Source organism: Culex pipiens, chromosome 1 (genome assembly GCF_016801865.2).
Source record: "Culex pipiens pallens isolate TS chromosome 1, TS_CPP_V2, whole genome shotgun sequence".
NCBI classification, from domain to species: Eukaryota; Metazoa; Arthropoda; class Insecta; order Diptera; family Culicidae; genus Culex; species Culex pipiens.
The window spans coordinates 21,689,695-21,706,137 of record NC_068937.1 but is presented as its reverse complement, the minus strand read 5'-3'; the positions used below and the strand labels follow the sequence as shown (position 1 = coordinate 21,706,137).

The window sequence follows — 16,443 nt, the reverse complement described above, 5'->3', positions numbered from 1 at the left end:
TGCAAATCAAATTTAATCACAACTTTATGGAATGACCCTACAAAACAACCGTTCTAGAAAACTTTTTCGAAACTACAAAAAGCTGCTATTAAAACAGTCGTCGTCGCCGTTGAGCGGCGGACCTCAATACCGCTTTTTTAAAGGTGGGGTAGTTTGGTCATCAAAATGCAATTAGATGCAAAGCTGGTGGTGCAACCGCGACCTCCTCCTCCCGCAGGGCTGTCATCCAGGAGCGTGCCCACGGATTATGGAAATGAAACACGAGGGCTTTCAATTATAGAGCTCTTTCGATCTCTCTCTCTCTCTCTTTCGTGTTGACGTGACTTGCCGCCATGCTTCTGGCTTTAATGGTTATTATTATTTTTCGTTTTGATTTGTTTTAAACACACTTTTTTCCTTCTTCATTAGTTGATATAATCGTTTTAAAGTTAGTGAGGGGAGGAGCAAATGATGGGTTTGTTGTCACACCTTTTTTTTTGATTTTGACGTTTCTTACAATCTACCAGCGTAAAACGGGTTGCTGAGTGTTTTTTTCAATCTGAGGAGAAATGGATCGGATATGCTTTCAGAGAGGGTGGGGGGAGGTGGTCTGTCAATTCTGATCCGATTCGAAATTGATATGGACAGGTTATGTTCGTAAACGGTTGTGTGTCTCCGGTTGAATTTTTGATTTTCAGAACGCGCTGCTGACGTGCAAATCGTGGAAGACTTTGTCATTATTCTGGTTTTAAATATGTATGCGCGTTAAATTTGGAGCAAGCAATTCAAAGCAAGTCGAAATTACAGCTGACTTAAAAGATTTAAAGTTGTGTTCACACCTTTTTGCGGTTATCTTGGTTGATTTCAACCCTGCATTTGACAGCTGCTCCACCTTTAGCGTTGCTTACCTTGGAGCTTTGACGAGCCAAAGTTGACAATTTTGAAGGTGCTGCAGCTGTCACAACACTGTTTAGATGGTAATAAAAGTGCGATTTTTGCCGATTTTATTTCGGCTCTCACTAATAAATGAATGTACATATTTGCTAGTGCTAGTGTGTGCTACATTTTTAGAGTGTTATCAATTCCAACAACATGTAAAAAGTCCGTAAAAACATTTAAACGTTCCGTCGACATCTGTTTTGATATTAGCTTGTTGATTTGATCGATTTAACATTTTTTTTTCTCACGATTATACGACTTTTGCTTAAACCTAACCAAACAAATCACACCGCCGCTGTTAACTGTTCCGTAACCATCAACGGTAGCAAACGTTTAAAATCTCTACCTAAACAACACTTGACACTACTCTGCTCGCCACGCAACGCAACTTTCTTCGTTGTTCATCTGTCAAAACTGTTCCCACCGCTTTGAAAACCGCTTGCTTTGATCCCTTGTTTTGTTTTTGTTTGTTTACACGCTAAATTGTGACGCGCTGAAAAATGTGGTACTTTTTAGGTTATGGGTGAGTCTTATTGTTCTGACACACAGACACACATACAAACGACACACACACACGCACACACAACACTTAGATCACGAAGAGGTCGCTGCAGCTGCCGGAGCTGCGCCGTTTGACGCGCAGGTTCCGCTTGAACTTGAGGAACGACGTCAGCAGCAGCTTGGTGCGGTTGGCGAACTTGTTGGCCGCGGTCGAGGGCGCCCCACCGGTGCAGGACGTGGACGTGCCGTGCGTCGAGTCGGCGTCGATAAAGTTGAACCGCTTGATGCTGGGCTGGGGCGAACCGTGCCGGGAGGACCCGTCCTGGCCGACCAGGTCCTGGGTGTCCTGCTGCATCTGGTCGTCGAACGAGAGTCGCTTCAGGAAGCGGTTGGTTGAGCTGTTTTGGGTCAGGTTGGTGGTGGAGCAGCTGGGCAGCTGGACCGCGTCGTAGCGCTTCCGGCGGAGCAGGTTCGTCTCGTTGTCCGTGGATCGCTCGTCGTCGCTCTCGCCGTCGTCGTCGTTTCGCAGGAAGTCACTGGTGGTCTTTTTGCGCAGCCGTTTATCCCCCAGGTCGTAGTCGTCGTCGTCTTCCGAGCCGAACTTGCCGATGCTGCCCCGCCGCAGTATCCGGCGCATCCGGCCGCTGGCATCCCGTCCGGAAGAGGTCAACTCTCGCATGGACATGGCCGTCTTGCGGCCCTTCATGGGCGTTACCGAGCGCGGTTCGTACGGTAGACCAGCTATGCTGTTCCGCTGCTTGTCCGTCAACCGGTTGACCCGCTGCGGGTTCAGCTTGACCTGGGCCGTGATCCCCACCAGCAGCTCGTCCACGTTGTAGTCCATCCCGCTGGACGTCTCGATGAACTTGGCACCGATCTCCTTCGCCAGACGACGCGCAACCTGGGTCTGAACTTCCCGCTGGCGCTCCAGATCCGTTTTGTTCCCGACCAGGATGACCCCCCGGGTTAGGAGCATTTCCCCGTCCCGCAGAAAGTGCAGAATCTTTTCGGCCTTTTTAAACGATCCTCGGTCCACCACGGAATATACGACCACAAAGATGTCAATGTGGTAGGTTGAGCAGAACGCTTCCTCCTAGAAAAGGTTATTGATTTGTTTACAAACATGTTTCGCTAGCGATGCATTAAGTGATTTGTTGTCTTTTTTTTAACTCCTTCAACAAACGTCAAATCCTGAGACAGACGAAACAAACGGAAAGATGTCTTCTTGATTGACAATCAGGAAACGATTTAAAGTTTCTTGATCTGGTTTAAGGTAAGTACGGAGCTCGGAAGAAACGTAAAACTCCATATAAAAAATCTCAAAAAATGGTTAAGACTAGTACAAATTAATACAAAAGATACAATAAATATAAAAAATTCTACAAATTATTAATTGAAATTTTTAAAAGTATTTTTGAGTTTTTGTTTTTTTTTTCAAATTTAGGACTTTAAATTTTTTTTTGAAAACTTCAGAATTTTAGATATTTTTGAAATGATTTTAACTTTGGGGAATCTTTAGATTTATTTGAATTTTTAAATTTCTGTAAATTATTTGAATTGTTTTGATTTTGTAGAATTTTAAGAATTGTTGGATTTTTTTGAAGGTTGGGAATTTAAATAATTTTGGTATTTTTTGAATTTTTAGATTTTGAAGTTTATAAAAATTTGTTCTTTTTAGGATTATTTGAATTTTTGAATTTATTGAATTTTTAGATATTTTAGAATTTTTAAATTTTTTAGAATTTTTGGAATTTGAATTTTAGAAATTTTGGGAATTTTTGAATCTTTGGAATTTTTAGAAAATTTAGATTTTTTAGAATTTTTTGATTGTTTTGATTTTTTGAATTTTAAAAGAATTTGAAATTTGTGGAATTTTCGTAATCTTTAGTTTTAAATTTTAAGAAATTTTTAGAATTATTAATTTTGTAATTTTTAGGTTTTATGTCATTGTGAAATTGTTGAACTTCTTATTTTGTTTAGAATTTTCAGAACATCAAAAATTGAATTTGTTGATTTTTTTTTATTTTTATGAAACTTTGAATTTTTGGATTTTTCGAGGGATTTTTTGAACTTTTGTAATGTTGGAATTTTTAAAATTTGTAAAAATTTTGGAATAATATTTTTTTTAGAATTTTTGGATTTATTTCAATTTTTAGAATTGAGAATCTTAGAATTTTAGAACTTTTGAAGATTTATTTTTTTTACTTTCTGATTTTTTAAAACATTTGGAATTTTTAAAAATTTTAGAATCTTCAATATATTTTTTTTTAGATTATAGACCCTTTGAAATTATTGAAATTTTATGTCAAATTTTAAGAAATTTTGCAAATATTGGATTTTTTTTTGAGTATCAGATTTTTTTTTTAAATTTTCATAACTTTTGGTATTTTTAAAAATTTCCGAATTTTCAGATTTTTTAGAATTTTTGGAATTTTTGTAATTTAAATTTCAAAAAATTTGGGAATGCTTGAAATTTTTATTTTATTTTGCATTTTTTTAATTAATAGAAATTTCTAAATTTTTAGATTTTTGAATTTTAAGAATTCTTGGAATTTTTAGAATTTAGATTTGTTTCGATTTTGAAGTTTTAATTTTTTTTTTTAGAATCTTTAAGTGTTTTGTAATTTTTAGATTAAATTCTTTTTGGAATTTTTCGACTTCTTAAAATTGTGGGAATTTTCTAAATTAAAAAAATGTTATATTTTTGTAATTGTTGGAATTTTGCTTTTTTTGAAATATTTGAAAATTTTGGAATGTTTGGACATTGTTAAATTTTTTGAATTTTTGGAATCCTAATATTTTTTTTAATTTTTAGAATTTTTGGAGTTTAGAATCTTAGAATTTTTAGATTTTTTAGAATTTTCGGAATTTTTATAATTTGAATTTTATAAATTTGGGAATATTTAAACATTTTATTTTTTTTTAATTTTAAAAATTTCCAAATTTTTTGAATTTTTAATTTTTTTTGAATTTTTATTTTTTTTTGATTTTAGGTTTTTATTTTTTTTTAGAATCTTTGAGTGTTTTGTAGTTTTTGTAATTTTTAGATTAAAATGCGTTTTGGAATTTTTTGACTTCTTAAAATTGTGGGAATTTTCAAAATAAAAAATATGATACTTTGGAATTGTTGGAACTTTGCATTCATTGGAATATTAGGATTTTTTGGAATGCTTGGAGTTTGTAGAATTTGTAAAAATTTTAGAATCCTAATATTTAATCATTTTTTTTGAATTTTTAGGATTTTTGGAATTAGAATTTTATTATTGTAAAACTTTGGAATTCGAGAATTGCAGCAATTTTAGAAATTTGATCAATTTGAGCAATATAAGCAATTTTAGTAATTTCAGTAATTTCAGCAATTTTTGCAGTTTTTGCAATTTAAGCAATTTTACAATTCAAGAATTCTTGAATTATAGAATTTTAGCAATTTCAGCAATTTTAGCAATTTAAGCAATTTTAGTAATTTTAGTAACTTTTGCAATTTCAGGAGTTTTAGCAATTTAACAATTTTAGTAATTTTAGCAATTTGAGCAATTTTAACAATTTCTGCAATTTTAGCAATTTCGGCAATTTTATCAGTTTTAGCAATTTTAGCAATTTGAGCAATTTTAGCAATTTTAGCAATTTTAGCAATTTTAGCAATTTTAGCAATTTTAGCAATTTTAACAATTTCTGCAATTTTAGCAATCTGAGCAATTTTAGCAATTTTAACAATTTCTGCAATTTTAGCAATTTCGGCAATTTCAGCCATTTTTACAATTTCTGCAATTTTTGCAATTTTAGCAATTTAAGAAATTTTATCAATTAGAGCAAATTTAAGCAATTTTAGCCATTTTAACAATTTTAGCAATTTTAACAATTTTAACAATTTTGGCAATTTTAGCAATTTTAGCAATTTTAGCAATTTTAGCAATTTTAGCAATTTTAACAATTTCTGCAATTTTAGCAATTTCGGCAATTTTAGCATTTTTTACAATTTCTGCAATTTTTGCAATTTAAGAAATTTTAGAAATTTTAGCAATTTTAGCAATTTTAACAATTTTAGCAATTTCAGCAATTTCAATTTTAGCAATTTTAACAATTTCTGAAATTTTAGCAATTTCAGCAATTTTAGCAATTTTAGCAATTATTTGAATTTTTTTTTTGCAATTTTAGCAATTTTAGACATTTTATCAATTTTAGCAATTTAAGCAATTTCGGCAATTTTAGCAATTTTAGAATTTTAGAATCGTCTCGTCTCAGGCCAAACCGTTGAACGGATTTGTTGCACGGGTGGTAGCCAAAAAGTGAGGTTATGCCACTGCTTGGAAACGTCAAAACCGCAAGGTACTCACCGACATCTCGCAAGCCGGATGATCGATAATCTCCAGGTCGGTTTCGTGTCCGTCCAGCAGCACGGAAACTGTCTTCTGGCCGTAATCGTCATCTACAAAAAAGAGCAACTGTCAAACTTCCGTCACAATTTTGTAAACAAACCGCTCACCCAAGCTCAAATCGTACGCGCAAATGTACTCCGACGTGGTAAACTGGTAGGTCAGGGCCGTCTTGCCGACGCCGGAAGCGCCCAGCATGGCCACCTTGTACGCGTTCTGTTTATCCTTTCCGTCCTTGCCGCCCTTTTCCTTACCGTCCTTGTTGTCGTCCCCGTCCCCGTCGGCCATCTTGTCGTCCTGCTTCTGCGACCCGCTGCTCCCCTTCCGATCCTTCGTTCCTCCGGAACCGTTCGAGGTGACCGAGTTGATGGACCGCGAGCGGCGACTCCTAAATCGGATGTGTCAAAAAGCGTCAAACGTCAAAAAATGTTTGTCAACAAAACTCACCGCATCGAATCGCCCAGGTTGCAGATTCCGTGGGAGGTGATGCTGAAGCTGCGCAACCGGTAGTACTCGATGTCCATGTCGGCACAGTGGATCGCCGAACGGCGCGTGTCCGCCAGGCGGGGCTGTCGAAGGAAGACAAGGTGTTTAAATTATTCACAGTGGAAAGTGTCCATCCCCTCGTGCTGCCGCTTGGGGAATCCCAGCAGCGCTCTTAAATGGTGCCAATCTGGGTTGGCCATGAGATGTCCGGTGATAATCATTGTCGCATCATCGTCGTAGCACCAAGCTGTCAGTTTTGGCACAGTGGAAAACTTGATGAAAATTCGATCTAACCTCACTTTTCTTTACAAACGTCAAAATGTGAGAGGCCGGCTTTGAAATTATGGGAAAATAAATAATTTTTTTATTTTTATCAGTGTATTCGTCTGCTTTCGCCTATCAGTGTCATCAGATCTGGACCGTCCTAGCTAGACCGACCAGGCCAGGCCAACTACGATGGTGGGTGACAGCGCGCGGTCAAAATGTGATTAGAGATGACAACTCTTTGTGTTGGGTTGCACAGTTTATCAAGATCCGGACATGTTCCTTGTAGTTCAACACAAAGTTGACGTTACAAAAATACAAAATAATAAATTATATTTAAATATTCAAAAAAAAAAAAAAATGAGCAGGTTAGTCCACAACTAACCAAACCAGTTAGTCACCGACTAACCAAAACAAATTCCAACCTACTTTCACCACCTCTGATTATATTCATAATTTCGCCCTCAAAACCAGACTAATCTTCGCCCAAATCGCCCGTAATACGAAAGCTAATTAAAACGGGAAATCCTTCTTCTGCTCTCCATTTTCACGAAAGTAGGTCGTCTGTGAATGGTGTGCTCCGAAATGATGAGAAAAGTTTGCATCCAAAATGTGTGCACGAGTGTTTGTGTGTTTGTAAAATACTACACGAAATACACACCCATCCCATAGAATTATCTACGTGCGCATGCATTGCGTGTACGTACACGAAAAAGATTGAGGTTAAATTTTGTACCCGCCAGCAAAACAAATGGGGTGCCAGTGTGCGTGAGCTTGGGCTTAGATAACTCTATTCGGCAAATCTAAGCAGAGAAGGCATGGCATGCTACACCACTGCCGCACCATGCGTCAGATTTCATTTGTCGGAGCCAGGGAGTCGAGTACAAGGTTGTAATGGAAAGGGTGGGAACGGATTTCGGAGGGAAGAGCAAAGTTTATCATGCTATTTAAATTAATGTTACGAGAAATTTATTATTTTTGCTACATTCTGGAAGGAGAGAACTCAATGAGATTAGAACTGAATTCGGACAGAAATCGTTGGTGATTTTCTACGGGTTGTAGAGTCGGAAAAGTTTTCCGACGACGCTCAAGATTGATCAAATTCGACTCTTATTCCACCAGCTCTACAAAAGGGCCCGATTCCGACTCCATCAACGACTTGCTTAGCCAACTTCAACACCGGGTTCTGAAAAAGTGTTGACTTTACCAATGGAGTATTTCCATTCGAGCAGTTTTTGACTTTTTTATACAATGCTTACAATCCTTATTGTCTTTTGCAAGCAGAACATAACCAAACATTTTGGCACCCTCCGCAAACGGATATTGTTTTCCGAATCTCTCCCGGAAAAGATCCGGCAGCAATTTTGTATGGTTTGACGTTTGCGGAGGGTACCAAAAAAAGGTAAACAAATCACTTTGTGACTGAACATTATTTCTACGATTTTCATGCAAGACGCTTGTATTTTGATTACTGTCAATTTAAAAATAAGAGTATTGGGGAGTGCTCTTGTATTAGGGTCCGCCAACTCACACAGCAGTTGCCCCGACCCCTCTTCGATTTGCGTGAAACTTTGTCCTAAGGGGTAACTTTTGTTCCTGATCACGAATTCGAGGTCCGTTTTTTGATATCTCGTGACGGAGGGGCTGTACGACCCCTTCCATTTTTGAACATGCAAAAAAAGAGGTGTTTTTCAATAATTTGCAGCCTGAAACGGTGATGGGATAGAAATTTGGTGTCAAAGGGACTTTTATGTAAAATTAGACGTCCGATTTGATGGCGTACTCAGAATTCCGAAAAAACGTATTTTTCATCGAAAAAAACACTAAATTTTTTTTAAAAATTCTCCCATTTTCCGTTACTCGACTTTAAAAAACTTTGGAACATGTCATTTTATGGGAAATTTTATGTACTTTTCGAATCTACATTGACCCAGAAGGGTCATTTTTTCATTTAGAACAAAAATTTTTATTTTAAAATTTCGTGTTTTTTCTAACTTTGCAGGGTTATTTTTTAGAGTGTAACAATGTTCTACAAAGTTGTAGTTGACAATTACAAAAAAATTTATATGTAGACATAAGAGGTTTGCTTGTAAACATCACGAGTTATCGCGATTTTACGAAAAAAAGTTTTGAAAAAGTTGGTCGTCATCGATCATGGCCGTTCATGGTCACCCGCGACAGACACGGACGACGAAACAAAGAGAAACGCAAAAAGTAACTTTTTCAAAACTTTTTTTCGTAAAATCGCGATCACTCGTGATGTTTATAAGCAAAACCCTTATGTTTATATATCAAAATTTTTGTTATTGTCTGCTCTACAACTTTGTAGAATATTGTTACACTCTAAAAAATAATCCTGCAAAGTTAGAAAAAAACACGAAATTTTAAAATGAAAATTTTTGTTCTAAATGAAAAAATGACCCTTCTGGGTCAATGTAGATTCGAAAAGTACATAAAATTTCCCATAAAATGACATGTTCCAAAATTTTTTACAGTCGAGTAACGGAAAATGGGAGATTTTTTAAAACTTTTTTAGTGTTTTTTTTCGATGAAAAATACGTTTTTTCGGAATTCTGAGTACGCCATCAAATCGGGCGTCTAATTTTACATAAAAGTCCCTTTGACACCAAATTTCTATCTCATCACCGTTTCAGGCTGCAAATGATTGAAAACACCTCTTTTTTCGCATGTTCAAAAATGGAAGGGGTCGTACCGCCCCTCCGTCACGAGATATCAAAAAACGGACCTCGGATTCGTGATCAGGAACAAAAGTTACCCCTTAGGACAAAGTTTCACGCAAATCGAAGAGGGGTCGGGGCAACTTTTCCCGATTTCGTGTGAGTTGGTAGAGAATTACCCATTACGTAACCCAAACTTTGGGATATTTTCATTTAAAATTTATTTCAATAACACTTTGAAGTATTATAGCCACCTTTCTTGCCTATTTATGTTTTAAATTAAAAAAAATATTTTTAAGGATTAAAAAATATAATAATTCTTCAATTTAAAATAAATTTGTGTTTCCTGCAATGTTGTTTTGACTATTCAGAAAAAAATCATACACGCACGCAGAAAAATATTTTGTAGAATCAGCCTGTACGAAGTTTGATTCAACAAAATTTTTGTTGAATATAATCAACGCCGATTTTGCGTCGGAACAAACCTTGATTTTCTCAATTCTACAAAAATCTTTTGTTGTTTTGAAAAAGTCGCTTTGACGTTTAGCGTTGATTCAACAAAAATCTTGATTTTCAAATCAACAAAACGTTTTGTTGATTCAAATATACCCTATTTTTCTGCGTGCGGAAAAATATTCTCGTTTTTTTTAATTTCACTCTTTATCACTTTGAGTAAAATGCCCAAAATACCTATTTGTTAATTTTCGTTCTTTTTATATGACAGAGACATCTTTTGCGATAGAGTTTAGGAAGGTTAAAAGTTGGTACGGAGTTATGCATATTTTTTTTAAATACTAATCAAATTGTACGACCAGTTCTTAACTAAACTAAGTCGTTGGAAAAAGCCGTCGGCTCAACGACCGTCGAAATAGGCTGCGGGCATAACAATGTCAAAACCTTTCCCCCGTCACTTCGTCTCACCCTCCAGCTGCAGCTTTGTTGACAAACAAACGGAGCACGCGGTCGCATGATGGCGTCATCGAGGCAGAATTAGGGGTGACCATGTGGTTAAAAATTAAAGTTTTTTTTCAGAAATTTTTTTTCCGACTGAATAAAAAATTTGCGAGCATGTTCAAACTATTATTTCTGATGTCGGAGAAGTGATAAAAAATTAAATTTTTAATCTATAATTTTTCTATTAATTGACATTTTTTACACCAATTGGGATCCCGATGATGCTATGAGACGCGGGTTCGATTCCCGCCTTATCCACTGAGCTTCTATCGGATGGTGAAGTAAAACGTCGGTCCCGGTTTCTCCTGTCTCGTCAGAGGCGCTGGAGCAGAAATCCCACGTTAGAGGAAGGCCATGCCCGGGGGGCGTAGTGCCAATAGTTTCGTTTCGTTTCAGGTCTATCCACGAACGTTTCCAATGACCGTGAGAAGGTGCCAGAAAATCCAGCTACCAGCTAAATCCATGATAATATTATGATTTTATGGATTTATTAAAATTTATTTCTAGATGCAAAACAAAATTTGTCACCGTAATTTTCTCCATTTTTTTTGCAGAGTCCCCCGATTTTAGAATACAGTTCCCAAAAATGTATTTTTTTGCAGGTGTCAGTTAAGGACGTATTAGACTATCACAAACGGACAAGAAACTGGACAAGGCACGCACCTTTTGGCGTTTGTCAGTTTGCTGCTCTGCCATTTTTGTTGCGGAAAAAATAGCTCACAAACAGATTGCTAGTTTGGCAAACGAATTTGCGAGCAAACAAACTATTGAGTTATTTCTCGAAATATTAGGCGGCTACAAAATTTATTTGAAGTTTGTCACCCCCCAAAACAACTGAACTAATTCAAGCTTTCAAAGTAGGATATTACTACCTTATAAGGTTGGATTAAAAAACTAACTCATTTTTGTAGACTTTTTTTGTTTAAATACAAAATATCAATTAACAGTCTTTAGTATCCTGTTTCATTAAAAAAAAAAAACAAAACCAAAAGTTTCAAATTATGTTCAAAATAGTCCACAATCGATTTAAATTGTTATTTATTTGTCACACCAGCAGAATCCAAATCAAAAGCATGGGAGTTCCTGTCAAAATGAAAAGACTCGTATTTTTTGGTTATGCGATTAGGGTGATCCTATTAAAAATAGAGTGATTAAAAAATTGCGATTTTTAACGATTTTCGCAAAAAAAACACACATTATCCAAAAAAATAAATTTGTATCGGGCTTCGGCCGTAAGAAACATTTTTCAATCATTTTCCGATCCGGAGGCAAACATTTATTTTTTAGAAAATTTGGATTTTTATGGAAATAGTTTGAAATGCATTTTGTTACGTTGATGATCAAATTTAGCATGTTCGGACTTGTCTTAAAATAAATTGTGTAAAAACAATATTTTTTCTTGAAAATAAGGATTTATTGAAAACTAATGATTGAAAGACAACTGTACTGGTGTGTAATTCATTCATTGCAGAGTGGCCCAGGTCGCAAAATTAAGTGAAAAATGAATTTTCCGAAAAATGTTCTGGAGCTTAGGTGTCTTCAGAAGAGCAATTCTATACGAAATTGGTCTTTTTTTTGCAATTTTAATTTTTGTATTTTTCTATCCGACTGAAACGGTATGCTTAAAGAAGCCAATTTGCATAATTAGTTTGCCCATATAATTTTCCATACAAATTTGACAGCTGCCCATACAAAAATGATGAATGAAAATTCAAAAATCTGTATCAAAGTTGAAGGTATGAATAAGGACTACACTGAAACAAAATAATACATGTAAAATTTTTTTTTGGTGATTTTTAATTTCACTTTCTGTTACTGCAAAAAAAAAGCATTTTATTTTTTTTTTATTTCTGAAATTTGTTAAGGGACATCAAATGACAATTTTTCAGAAATTTTCTGAACGGGCAAAAAATCTTTGATCGAGTTATAATTTTTCGAATCGATACTGATTTTTTCAAAAAATCGAAATATCGGTGCAAAAAATTTTCAACTTCATTTTTAATTTTTCGACGTAGAATCGAATTTGAAATCAAAAAGTACTTTAGAGAAATTTTGATAAAGTTTTCAAGTTATAGCCATTAGAAAATTATTGAAACTATTAGAGTTATCAAAAGTGTCAAAGTGATTAAAATGACACAGGTCGTTGCAAATATTATTTCAAGTGTCCCCAAATTTTCAGGGAAATAATGAAGGGAGGGACAACAACTTGAATCAATCATCAAATTATTTAAATTTGAATCGATCTTAGTTACTCGCAATTATGAACGCTATTTTGTTATGATTTTGGAAAAAGAACATAAAAAAAATCTTTTCGTGGAGTCGCACGGTCCTTCAGCGCCCTCCAGCAATCCTAGTAGGCCACCATGCGCCCCCTTCAAAAACCTCTTCGCCTACTTCGCGCCCTCACCAAACTCACCTTTCTGTTGTTCTCCACCGGCATGCTGGACGTTCGCATCCGCTGGCGTGCCTCGGCCGAACCTCCGCCGGTCGTGACCGCGGTCCGGTCGTACCCCCCTCCCCCGCCGCAAACAATGGCCGTCGTGCTAATGCTAACCGTCCGATGGGCCGGCGGATGGTGCCGAACCGGATGTTGCTGCGGCTGCTGCTGCTGGTGCAGATTGCTGAAATTTCCGTCGTTTTCCTCGTTGTTGCTCTGGAAGCGGCTCGACGACGACTTTGTTCCGGCCGGTGGAACCGCCGAAGCGGGCCGATCTCCGCCGCCGCCATCTTGCTGCTGCTTGAGGCGGGAGTTTGACGGGGACGAGGTTAGGTAAGGGTGTTCCTTGGGTGGACCCAGGTTGTCCGGAGGGGCCGTGGCCGAACTGACCCCGCTGACACTTTCCACCAGCGTGGACATGGTCGACGTCGAGGAGGCCAGGGCGCTGCCCTTGGAGCTGGCAGTGAGCGGCGGAAATCTGGGGCGGACAGAGCAAAACAAAAAGGGCGTTTCTAGGTTAGTGGTTTTGTTTTGAGCGTGTTGACACCTGGAAGAGAGAGAAAGGAGAAAAGAAAGAAATTTTAAATTGAATGCTTGTTGGAAATTGCGAAAACCACTTTGTCGTCGAGTTGAATCTGGGTGGTCCCCCCGACCCCGACCTCCTGCTTGCCAAAACCATGGCCAGGTTGTTAGCAAAGTATTCTCTGATGCTTTGCTATCAGAAAAGAGTCAAATTGTTAATGAGATTCTACCACAAAAGTTGATGCTGTTCGTTAGTAGAGAAGAATGCGGTTTGTGAGACATTTGTTTAAACTTCAACTCATAGCGTCGTCAAAATTAGTTAGTTGTCAAACTAATTGTTACAAGTTTTTGACAGTTAGTCACCTTGCACATTATACCTACATTGATATGTAGAGTGCTTTCAAAGCAAACAATACTGAAGGTAACGTAGAAACCAACTATGTATAATTTAATCGTTCGGCGAGATAAAAAAAATGATTATCGTTACTGAGCAATTCTCTGAGATTTCGGTCATTCGTTTTTTTTGTTTTTTTTTTAATCCGACTGAAACTTTTTTGGTGCCTTCGGTATGCCCGAAGAAGCCATTTTGCATCGTTATTTTGTCCATATAACTTCCCATACAAATTTGGCAAATGCCCATACAAAAATGATATATGAAAATTTAATAATCTGTATCTTTTGAAGGAATTTTTTGATCGATTTGGTGTCTTCGGCAAAGTTGTAGATATGGATATGGACTACACTGAAAAAAAAAATGATACACAGTAAAAAAATGGTGATTTTTAATTTAACTTTTTGTCACTAAAACTTGATTTGCAAGAAAAATATTTTTTTTTTAATTTTTAATTTATTTTTTATTTTTTAGTGGTTGATGTCCAACTTTTCAGAAATTTCCAGAATGGGCAAAAAATCTTCGAACGAGTTATAATTTTTGAATCAAAACTGAGTTTTTCAAAAAATCCGAATATTGGTCGCAAAAATTTTTCAACTTCATTTTTCGATGTAAAATAGAAATATGCAATCAAAATATACTTGATAAAGTGCACCGTTCTCAAGTTATAGCCATTTTTAGGTAATTTTGTTGAAAATAGTCGCAGTTATTCATTTTTTAAAATTACTGCACATGTTTCCCCACTTTTGAAAAAAATACTTTTGAAAAACTGAGAAAATTCTCTATATTTTGCTTTTTTTTAACTTTGTTAATACAACCCTTAGTTGCTGAGATATTGCCATGCAAAAATTAAAAACAGGAAAATTTATGTTTTTGTGTGAAAATATGAAACATTCGTGAAATTTTCCGATCTTTTTAAAAACAATATTTTTATTTTTTTTCAAATCAAGACTAACATTTCAAAAGGGCCAAACATTCAATATTACGCCCTATTGAAATATAGGTCCTGATTTAAAAAAAAATGAAAATATTCTTTTCAATTTTCGAATAGTTGGCATTTGGTGTCCCCTAAAACATATCAGAAAATAAAAAAATAGTTTTTTTTGCAAATCAAGTTTTAGTGACAGAAGTGAAATCACAAAAAATAATTAAAATAAAACAGCTTTATCACAAAATACATGATTTTTGAAAACAGTAAAACTCTAAAAAATGGCGTATTATTTGTCAATATCTTAGCAACTAATGTTCCGATTTTCAATTTGAAAAAATGAGCATTCGTGAAATTTTCCGATCTTTTCGAAAACAAATAAAAATTGAGTCAAAACTAACATTTCAAAATGGCTTTATAATGAATGTTTGGCCCTTTTGAAATGTCTTGTTTGATTGAACTTTTTTTTTAAATAATGTTTTCAAAAAAAAAAAAAGACCCTGAAACAATTCAAAAAATCTAAAAAATCTAAAAACAAGTTTTTTTTCTTAATAGTCCTCAACAATACCTACAACATTGCCGAAGACACCAATTTGATCAGAAAATTCATTCAAAAGTTGGATGTGCAACAAAGGGTCGAAATACATAAGGTCGAATGGGCACAAGGTCGAATTGACAAAAGGTCGAATGTGAAAAAATGAAACAAATAATTGTGATTGTAAAAAAATCTTGAAAAAAATATTTGCTTTCAAGTAAATCTGTATTTTTTCTGTGGGTTTATCCTTGGTTTATCCATTCTTAAAGCAATAATAAATAATGAAATTAACAGAATAACTTCCAAACCATTTTTCGAGAAGATTTCCATTCTTTCAAACATGAGCAGTTCTTCCAAAAAAAGTTCGACTTCTAACATATTTTTCAAGTTTTAATTTTTTTAAAAGCAACTTTTTCTTGTTTGTCGTAATATTTTTGTGAGTTTTTTCATTCATTCAAACATGAACAGTTCTTTGAAAACAAAAGTTCGATTTCTTAAATATTATGAAAGTTTATTTTTATTTTTGAAAACAACCAGTTCTTGATTGTCAAAATATTTTTGTGAGTTTTTCTATTCTTTTAATCGTGAGCTTTTCTTCAAAAAAAAAGTTCGACTTCTAAAATATTTTATGTTTATTTTTATTTTAAAAACAACATTTTCTTGACTTTCATAATATTTTTGTGAGTTTTTTTTTCCATTTTTTCAAACATAAGCAATTCTTTTAAAAAAAGTTGACTTCTTTGGTTTTTTTTTAGTTTTTTTTAATTCAACAACCTATTCCTGACTGTCTTCAAAAAAGCTCGAATTATAAAATATTTTTTAAGTTTTTATTTTATTTAAAAAAATCTATTCTTGACTGCCGTAATGATAAACAGAATTTTCAAAAAAAAATTGTAAGTTTTCATTTTATTTTTAAAAATCGATGGAATATTTTATAGAATTTTACATTTTTTTACATTTAAATAGTTTCGAAAAATGCAAAAATCTTGTTCTTAAATATTGTTGCAAGTTTGCAATCACTTTTCAATCTGTCTTTAATTTGTTCAAAGAAAATCCTCCCCCTGGCCTTTCAAAAAGTATTCAATATTCCGGGGGCAAGTTTTTATTCAAAATACCTCAAAATTTTTAAGAATGTAGAAGTAAAATTAAAGAAAAACGTTCAAATCACCTTTCCATAGCTGCTTTTCATTAATTGTGTATTTAGGCTCACATCGAAAGTATTGTTTTGTAATTGTTTTTCTGAAATTCGACCTTTTGTCTACTTTCGACTTTTTGTCCATTCGACCTTTTGGCATTCGACCTTTGGTCCATTCGACCATTTGTCCATTCGACCTTATGTCATAGATTCTTTTTATACTCAAATTTTATAATTTATTTAAATTTTACGGTGTAATGTCCTAGAAATTTGAGTTTTGGCCTAAACTCAAAAAAAAAAAAAAAAAAACAAAATATCGTA

At 35.0% G+C, this 16,443-nt stretch overlaps 1 protein-coding gene across 2 annotated transcripts in view; it reads right to left on the bottom strand.

Annotated features, from left to right (window-relative positions):
- Positions 1 to 303: 303 nt before the first annotated feature.
- The window catches only part of LOC120420223 (uncharacterized), a 204,988-nt gene continuing 188,848 nt past the window's right edge, over positions 304 to 16,443 (bottom strand). The window contains exons 7-11 of one of the 2 annotated variants that reach the window (XM_039583211.2): positions 12,591 to 13,158; positions 6,240 to 6,361; positions 5,903 to 6,180; positions 5,754 to 5,845; positions 304 to 2,512 (exon numbers count right to left, since the gene is read on the bottom strand). In XM_039583211.2, the coding sequence (XP_039439145.1) occupies positions 1,508 to 2,512; positions 5,754 to 5,845; positions 5,903 to 6,180; positions 6,240 to 6,361; positions 12,591 to 13,158 (2,065 nt within the window). In that variant the 3' untranslated portion in view covers positions 304 to 1,507. The remainder of the gene's footprint in view (positions 2,513 to 5,753; positions 5,846 to 5,902; positions 6,181 to 6,239; positions 6,362 to 12,590; positions 13,159 to 16,443) is intronic. The other variant, XM_039583212.2, reaches the window with a different exon arrangement.